Source organism: Asparagus officinalis, chromosome 7 (genome assembly GCF_001876935.1).
Source record: "Asparagus officinalis chromosome 7, Aspof.V1, whole genome shotgun sequence".
Lineage (NCBI taxonomy): Eukaryota > Viridiplantae > Streptophyta > Magnoliopsida > Asparagales > Asparagaceae > Asparagus > Asparagus officinalis.
The window spans coordinates 148253479-148262892 of NC_033800.1; the positions used below are offsets into that span (position 1 = coordinate 148253479).

Sequence of the window (9414 nt, forward strand, 5' to 3'; positions counted from 1 at the left end):
TGACTGACTGATCGGAGTAAAATTCAAGATAGACTGACTACCTAGCTTGGAAGTCCTGTCAATTTTGTATTGATCTGCAAGCTCTTCGCCTTCTCTCTAGCCTTGCCGAGGCCATCATATAGGAATTGCAAAGCTACCTCCCTTGTGAAAAATGCTCCATCACAACTTGTACAGACTTTGATAGCTTTGGAGACAGCTCAACAAGGTCGGAGGTTATCTTACACACACAACCTTGAAGGAGTCAGCGGGTAGACATCTTCCAATCAGGGTTATACCAAAGTTTAGCTAAGCTCTTCATTAACTTATTGTTTAGGATTGTGAAAACAAAACCATCTCAAATAACAACCCCAACTCTTGTTAGGTCTCAAATTGGCCATCAATTTGAGAATAACGTGCAGTGCTATGTTTTAATTCACAGTGCTGAAATTTAAACCTCTTGCCGCAACAAATGGTAGACACTAGATGTCTATTGCCAACTATACACTTTGGTAAAGAATACCTGAGCTGGCATTAGTACCGAGTAAGTATCAGGCTAGTGGGCCAAAGAGAAGAAATGTGTGTGTTGGTCTACAATCCGCAAATGTCACACTTTTAATGTTCTCACTAGGCAGGCTTGTGATAAAATCCATGGCTATATACTCTCAAATTTTTGCTGGTATTGGAAGAGGTACTGCCAGTCCCGATGCTTTGGTCCTCTAGCAAGTGTCCCAAAGATTCAATGAATTATTGGCTTTTAGCATCTCTCTCCTCATTTTTGTCTAGTAGAAAGATGCTTTGAGCATATTTTAAGTTCTCAGGATTCCTGAGTTGCTGTGCATTGGGTGAGCTTTGATGGTTCGTGAGCAATAAATGCTTCACCTTTTGAGCTGTGGACTTATGAGTATCTTCAGACTCAGTTTGTGTTATACACAAGACAATTTCTTTTGTCAAATGTCAGTGGTTTTGATCGTCATTCACCATGCTATACTTATGAAAGCTGTTACTGTGAAAATTGGCGGCCTTCTGCACTTTCTATTTAATATTGTTGTCAAACACCTATCATCTTTTAGCTAACCAGAAATTGTCATTCTGCAATGCAGAAAGGAGGCAGGCAGAAGCTGCTCGTATTAGAGACAAGTATCCGGACAGAATTCCAGCAAGTATTATTGTATTTTGGTCTTTGATATTGTATAATAATGAGTTTTTAATCTTAAATGACCATGTACTAGGTGATTGTTGAGAAAGCAGAAAGGAGTGATGTTCCGGACATTGATAAGAAGAAGTAAGTTCTTTAGCTGCACTTGTTCTGAAACCCCTTTTGTTTAAATATTGAGTCAAATAATAGGCGCTTGAAATTTACCTTTTTACACTGAAGTTCTCATTACTGTTATCCCAAGTGCATATTGCCTCCCCTGAAGTCCAGCCATATGGTATTCTTTTAGAACACTATTTAATCATGGAATTATTTTCCCCTTTGATGCTGGGGCAATTAATTTTGATTTTACTTCATCTCCAAACCACCTCACACCCTTCTGATGAATAAGATAAAGAACTCTTCATGTATCCAACTCGTAACTGCAAAATGATACAAAAATAACATAGTGTTGTCACTTGAAATATCAGATATTTTATAGTTATTTGCTTAGCCGTCCAATTTATTGATACTGAAGTTGCACAGAAGGCGAGTGATATTATAAGGTTATTAATTAAGTTTATTCTCTGAAAAATCTTTGCTAAAGCTTTTCATCTACTCTTGTGTCAATGCCGCTATTGAACCTTAGACCGATATTATGCTCACTTATATCAGCTCTTAACTAAAAGTGGTTGTTTGATGATTCAGGTACCTAGTTCCAGCTGATTTGACTGTTGGTCAGTTTGTGTATGTTGTTCGAAAGAGGATCGGGCTGGGTGCTGAGAGGGCTGTTTTCATTTTTGTCAAGAACACTTTGCCACCAACTGGTGAGAGAGAATAAATCTTTTACTCCGTTTAAGTTGCTTTCATCTGTACTTTTATATATCCTGATTAAATTGTTTTGGCAGCTGCAATGATGTCTGCAATCTATGAGGAGAACAAGGATGAAGATGGATTTCTTTACATGACTTACAGCGGGGAGAACACATTTGGGATGTTATTCTAAGGGATTAGTCTTTTACTTTTCCCTCTCTGAATAGAAACTTGGGTGGAGGGGTGTATGTACTCTCATTTCCAGCTTCTGACTTTTGGAGATCACAATCTTAATGAGATGTAGATATGAAATCTGTAGGTTTCTGGATTTATTTGGAATTTAAATACTTATTTCTATATTGGTGGTGATTTCAGTTATTTTAGTGGTGCAGTCTTGCTGTTGATTGATTTAAGTTATTGTTTGTTCCGCTTAAACAACATTTTGATGTGCTGCATTATGCATCATCCTGCTGTTGTGAGCATCATCAAGCTACTTGCTGTTGCATTGCCTTCAGGATACTGAGCAAAACGGAGCATTTGAAAATGCGAAACCTACTTGTTTATCTTCAGCTGGATTGAATTGTGCTATGGACTACTAACATAATTTATTTCCCAGAATCTGATGCGTTATATGATCAATTTGTTCACCAAGAATAATTCAATCCAAACAGAGAAAAGAAACAAGGAATAAAGTTGCGACTGGTAAGGCAACAACCCAAACGAAGATTCTCATCTATTTGGAGGTCCTCTTCTGGTACTGGCTCTTGACCCAGCTGAGTCCAACGCTGGTGCCACTCTTCATCTTGTTGGCTCCCGCCGTGGCTGCCACCTTCGCCTTGCCAAGCCCAGCGGACGCAGCAGACTTCACGCTCGCCATCTTCTTCCCCTTGCTGTCGCTCCTCTCAGGCCCGTATTCGTTGTCACAGTGCTCGAATCCTCCGTTCGTGCTCCATTGATCAGCCCAGCTTGGTGCCTCTTGACTCATTCTCTACTGACAAAAGAGTCGGTAAATTGCTGTATCAAACTTACTATCCCTCTAGTTTTACTTTTGTAGACACTCTAAGGGGCTCTATTTGTCAAAAGACAATTTTCTCTCTGAGGCAAAAGGGAGAGAAAAAAAAATCACTCAGGGGGTTTATCCACGAAAATAAAACTAGACAGGTAGTAAGTTCAGATCAGGTGATGTTGTAGGGGTTCTATCAGTAATCAACTCAAAAAGAACTCAAAGGAGGTGAAAATGACATCGCTGCCTCCAACGTAGGATGATATGTGCATTTTCTTAAGCAGAAAAATTCTTTTTGAAAATTGCTGAATGTCTATATTCAGATGCATTGCTTTGTTATAAATATAGATCCACAATATACGATAATCTCCACGAACTCTTTGACATCATTAAAAGCACCAAGCGTGAAGCTCGAAATGATAAACCATAAGGAAAACAATATTTTAGCGCATAGAATCATAAGCTACTCCAGTCCAAAACATTAGCCTCAACATAGCATCAGATGTAAATAATATGACAATCTCTTCATTACCCAGGAAAAAAAACCGCAATGAACAAATCAAATAGAGGTAAAATAGAAACTTTGTCACCTGGAGAGGGAATTTGATCTATGGGACTAATTGCTTTTTTTTTCCTTTTTAATTCTTGAAAAATAAGTATCTTCGTATCTTTTAAGAGGAGGCCAGGCTTGGGGAAACTTGCTTGGCTTTGGTTATAATTATTTCCTGATATAATGAGAGGAAATTCACAGCTGCCTCAGTCAAACTGAGAGAAAATATATATACATAAGAATATAGAAATCATATATTTAGCTAATTTGGTAATCACAAGAGATTTCCTGAAATATTCAATAACTACCTCCTTTATTTTAGGATGAACTCAAGGTAACAACCCTCCACTATAGGAGTACCAAATAACAGCTTTTACCAAATAATTTGGTAATTTTTTAAAGTCTCCGATGTGGTACTAAAGCAAAAACTTATGACCAAAATTAGCAACTTATTAATTATTATTGGCAGCCATAAACAATTGCTAAGATACAAAATTGAAGGATCTTTCTCCATTAAAACATGAAAATTCCCTCAATTACGTACAATTTCGTCAAGCTCTACATACACAATTGAATTTACCTTGAAGGTAACTGATTGACTGTAATCATCAAAAGGATGCACTCCAGAGAGCATTCTCCCCTTCACCACAGCGGCGATGAACCTCAGAGATCCTCTCCGCTGACTTGCAAATGCCACTGCAACTCCAATCGAATGAGGCAACACAGAGATTGCCCGCTTGAGCTTTCCATTCGCAATCTGCAGATAGTATTCAAGTTGTCTGTTACAAAAATGTCATTGGGACGTAAATGGGCAAGCTATATCGGAAAATGGTAAGTATATAGTTCTAGATGATGTTGTGGTTAGTGGAGAAACTTCCTATAGAGATATCATGAGTTAAACAGAGGTTTCGAGAGTATTTAAAGCTCTTGACCGTTTCATGTTAATTGCGGCTAGACCCCAGTATTATCGCCAAATTGAACTCACTACCCTTGTAGCTCTATTGTTACAGATAGACCCCCTTTACTATCACCAAATTGAACTGACTAGCCGCAGCAGATAGAGCACCTGCGTGAAATTTTGTTGACCTTTCCGGGAGGTCTATCTACAACAATAAATCTTCACTTAGGGGGTCTATCTGAAAAAAGTAGAACTCTTTCATAGGGTCTACATCCAACAATAGAACTATATGGGCAGTAAGTTCATTTTCGCAATAGAACATAGGGCCTTTCTACAACAATAGAGCTTCAGGGATAGTAAGTTCAATCTCGCAATAGTATAGGGAGTTTATCTGCAGTTAATCATTTCACGAGAAATACAATTTGTACCAAGACTAAGTAAGTGACTACAAAATTGAACTAAAATTAAACAAAAATTAAGCGATCTAATATTTCATCCCTGTATATTTATTACTTATTTATATACTATTCATTGCAAAGAGCCCGATGGTGAAAAGTTAAACAGAATGCCTTTTTTGGTAAGACATTACGTTTCTTACTAACTATGAATTCTACTTATATAAATGAAATACATTTTTTAACCTAATGTGGTTTAAGAACTTACCAGGAGGAGTACCACAGCATAATCTGCGGTCATCAATATGCTCCACATCTAATCCTATGAACCAAGCTCCCAATGAAACATCCTCATTTGCATACTTATGTAGCACGTGCCTAAAATAAAAGAAATTCCATTAAAAAACTGATCCTAATATCACAGAAAAATCAATGAAGATCTTTCCAAAGTGCATGCGAAAGTGCGCTTACTGGTTCATGGATATGTAAGTGGCAAGATCTTTGGAAATTGCATATAACTGGCCAGTGGCATGACGGAAGTATCTGTTTCCAGCCTCCCCAAATTTCCAATACTCAGGTTCGTGATATCTTACCCCCCTATGGAAAATGTGAATTTTTTTTGGGAACTTTTAGTACAAACACTATTCAATTACTGCTTGTTTTTCTTATATGGATTCATATAGGATTTCTTACTTTTGAGCAAGAACAGGACCAGACTTCATGCATCCAACGATGCCTAGCTAAAGTAGTTCCAAGGGTTGCTGAAATAGAATGAAAAGGAGAAGATTCAGATAACAATATGTTCGTAAACAAATTTCATCAAAAAAATATTTTCATTTATAAATCAGAAATCAAGAAAATAAATAGCCATTTACTTGTGCATATATATGGACATGGCATTTGTAAAAAAAAATTGTCTAGTACTATTTTATAAAGAAGCAATTAAATATGTATTAACCCATAGGGTTGAAATGATGTACTTAAAATAAGTCTCTTAAGTGATAATTGAATTATTAAGATTGAGAACCATCGGTATTGAAAAGCTGAAGCATGAACAAACTGATTATTTAGCATATCAAACAAACGAAAAAAGGGATAGAAAAAAACAAATATGATGATATGAAACTAGTACAAGAACGGAATTACCAAGGTCTGGAATACAGATATTCACCTATATTTACATGTACATCATCGTCAACTTTGATGTAGAACTCAGCATCCCACATAGAGACAGCAGTAGCAAAATATATTTTGGTCTTGGCTGACAATTCAAGATATCCTTCAACATGATCCTGTAAAGAGCAAATAAAGTTTTTGAGTCTATAGTTATTTCAAGGGGAAAAAAATGGTCCATGAATAATATTTAGAGGGAAAAAAATCAACTTACCAGCCTCATGAAGTCCCCATGCTTTCTATCCTCAGCTTCAATTGCTCTATCGAGGATACCACCTGATGTAGAACTATTTAAAAATCTCAAGTAATTAGTTTCCAATTTATCGACTTTTGCAACTTAGCAAAAACAAATCCTCATATATTAAGGGTCAATTTTTGCAACTTAGCAAAAACAACTCCACATCAAAAGTTCACTCTGAGAACATATTGTGATTTATTGTAAAGTAAAATAAGTTGAAAACCCACCTATGGCCAATAACAAAACGAATGATGATGCCCTTCTCTTCCTCCAGCTTCTTTCTTTTTTCACCTTTTTGTTCCAATATGGATTAATTAGTAAACCATTAACTCTAAATTTTAATAAGATTGCAAGTACAAGTATGAAGCACAAACCATATGGCATCCAAGTAGCACGAACTGAGTCTCTTCGCTTACGACTGCTAAAAGCAGTATTAATTCCCACAACCATTAAATATTTACGTCTTCTACCAGATTCAATAGTCTTTGAGTCATCTGACAATGGTGACCCGTTAAGTATAGAATCTTGAGCAGCCCTCGCTGCCGCTAATTCCATTTCTAAATTTAATATAGCTTTATCTAAAGCCCTGCCAATCAGAAGTTCGATAGTTGAGAATATTTATTAAATATATATCAAATAAGAAAGGATTCATTTTGAGTAAAAATGCAACGGGTTAAAGCACACTAAAAATCAAGCTTACTGTATAGCATTTTGTGTCTTAGAATCTTCTCCTATGATTTTCTTAGGCTCTTGCATTTGAGTCATCTGCAGGCCAAAAATTGAATATTAATGATATTGATGGAATCTTTGAGGTCTTTTCGAGGATAGCAAGTAATAAAGTTTGAACTGATAAAATTTGTAAGGAGGCAAAGATGCTCACAGGTTGTAAATTACAATCACTGGCAACAAGCTTCATCTTATTATCTTCAGTTCCAGTTGTCCTGATGATGTCTTTTGCTTCAGGTAACGTCCACATTCTGGTACCAATTTCAGAATTTACATAAGCAATGCATGCTTTACAAGCTACCAACAGTTATTGGTGCTAAATTAAAGCAAATAAATCTACATTACATGCTAAAAGCAAAAAAAAAAACTGCATGCATCTTTAATGTTTTTAACTAATGAATGGGAGAGAAAATAGAACTTTCATCAATGAAGTTCTTCTGAAATGAAACGACTTATTTTAGCATGTTTGAGACGTTCACTGTGTTTGCTCAACAACAAGCATATACATTCGAAGATATACTAATACTATTGATCCCAAGCGTATTCCATGCCAATACAATGATCATAGTAGAAACAAAGCAAAACTAGATATAACCATTGCACTTGCCCCCTCTTTGATATTTATGAATCTTAAGGTTCTTTAAAACTTAGGTTTTACTAACAATCACCACCATCAAAACATACCCAGATAATTTTGGGTTTCTGTTTAGCAATCATTTCCATGGCAAAGAACTCATTAACTAGTTACTCGAAAATTTCACTCTCCCATGCTCGCCGTTATTGCCATTGCGAACACCATGAATCAATAATCTTGAATCTATATTCTTTAAATTGGACAAAGACATAGATCACATTCCAGATCCATTATTAACTTAGATCCTAGCTTACCTTAAAAGTGCAAAAAAAAAAAATTTGAAGCCAACAAAGAAGCTTACTAAAGTTCAAAATTAATTAAAGCACTACATATAGCAAAAAAAATAAACAAACCCAGTTGAAAAAACTAATTCAAAAGAGCAAAAGAGTGAACGAAGCCACTAAATTCTCAAATTAAACGCAATACCCATCTCAAAAGATGACACAAACCATCAAATTAAGCAAATCCCAGGTTCAGAAACTAACTATAAACAACAAAAGTAGCTTAAAACACCAAAAACGCAGCCAATTTTTACCTATTTGTGAACAACAGGCCAGCGCAAAAACTCCCAAGACAAAACAAGAAGGTCCATTTCTTCGAAACCATGCTCTTCGAAGAAATCTCTCCTCCAAATCCTCCACTTCTACTCCTATTAGAACTCATCACCGTGATCTTAACTTCCTCCCCTTTATTCTCCGCTATAAAGAAAGCAGCAAACACCTCCAATTTCTACTACCCATCTCAAATTCTACAGTGAAATCCAATGTGAAGCACACAGGACTTCTAAAGCTGCGATTTTGACGACAGCTGCTGCGGAAATTTCCTCCCTTGGCGTTGAAGAATGAAAAAGAGCCACCAACTGTGGAGTTGTAGGAAGGAAAAGAACAAAAGAGGAAGAAAAAGAAAGGTTTAGTTTGAGCACCAAATGCTCTCTGGATTTAAACGAACCAAATCCATCAGAGCGGTCGGGGAAAATGACACAAATGCCCCTCGATTTGGGTCCGTAATTTGATACGCTCTGGCTGCGTGTGGTGCCCGTGTTGAAGTTTGGGGAAATTTTGCAAACTTTTGATGCAATTTGGTGGTTCTTACAAAAAAATTGCACATGCTAAATTTTGTGTGTGGATCTTAGGGTTCAATCATTAAACCTATGATTGCAAACTTTTTCTTGGTTTCTAGATCTAAAGGGATCATTATTGTGTCTACGTATGGAATTTTTGTAGATTGAAATTTTTTTGATAAATTACATTATGGTAACTACTCTATTTGTAGTAAGAGTAGCGTTTATAATTGCTTAACATAACTAAGTAGAGAATATGTCCCATTTGGGCATGAACTTTTATTCCTTTTACTTTCTCTTCCATTGCTCAAAAACATAGATTTGGGTGTGTAATAATGTTAGCCTAGAAATGTCATTTTCTTAAAATCTTTTTGACTACGAATAGATGAAGAAATTAATGTTATACATTGAGAAAAATGGAAGGGTGGGAAAAGAATTAATGAGCTGTTACATTGTTCATTATTATGGTTTCCTTTTGAAGCATAAAGAGATGTGCAGAAAAAAGCAAATGAACAAGAGAAGTATTCATGTCTAATTTATTCAATACTTGATTATGAAGTTTCACCAAATATCTCCTTGTTTATTGTTCTTCTTAGTCTTACCCTCTTCAACGAGTTGGCATTTAGTAAGCACAACATAACATCTTTAGAAAACAAATTATGAATTAAACGTACATAACCAAAGTAAATAAATGAATAGATGATAAAAAAATAAAAAAGGAAAAATTGCTTCAAGGCCCCAAAACCCAAAAAACAATGTGCCCCAGCCCCTCATAATATTTGTAATGTGCTGCAGCCCCCAAATTTCAAAAAA

At 36.0% G+C, this 9414-nt stretch overlaps 2 protein-coding genes across 2 annotated transcripts in view; one reads left to right on the forward strand and one right to left on the reverse strand.

Annotated features, from left to right (window-relative positions):
• Nucleotides 1–2307, forward strand: part of LOC109850931 (autophagy-related protein 8C-like) — a 5874-nt gene extending 3567 nt beyond the window's left edge. Inside the window, exons 3-6 of the mRNA XM_020421015.1 lie at nucleotides 1080–1135; nucleotides 1209–1261; nucleotides 1820–1938; nucleotides 2020–2307. Coding sequence (XP_020276604.1) covers nucleotides 1080–1135; nucleotides 1209–1261; nucleotides 1820–1938; nucleotides 2020–2117 — 326 coding nt within the window. The 3' untranslated portion in view covers nucleotides 2118–2307. The remainder of the gene's footprint in view (nucleotides 1–1079; nucleotides 1136–1208; nucleotides 1262–1819; nucleotides 1939–2019) is intronic.
• On the reverse strand, nucleotides 3972–8448 carry LOC109850929 (probable beta-1,3-galactosyltransferase 2). Its single transcript, XM_020421013.1, is given in 12 exon segments — nucleotides 3972–4234; nucleotides 5039–5148; nucleotides 5242–5367; nucleotides 5464–5499; nucleotides 5501–5531; nucleotides 5942–6062; nucleotides 6158–6230; nucleotides 6409–6472; nucleotides 6556–6767; nucleotides 6882–6946; nucleotides 7062–7158; nucleotides 8077–8448. Coding segments are annotated over 12 exon segments (1212 nt in total). The 5' UTR covers nucleotides 8205–8448; the 3' UTR covers nucleotides 3972–4085.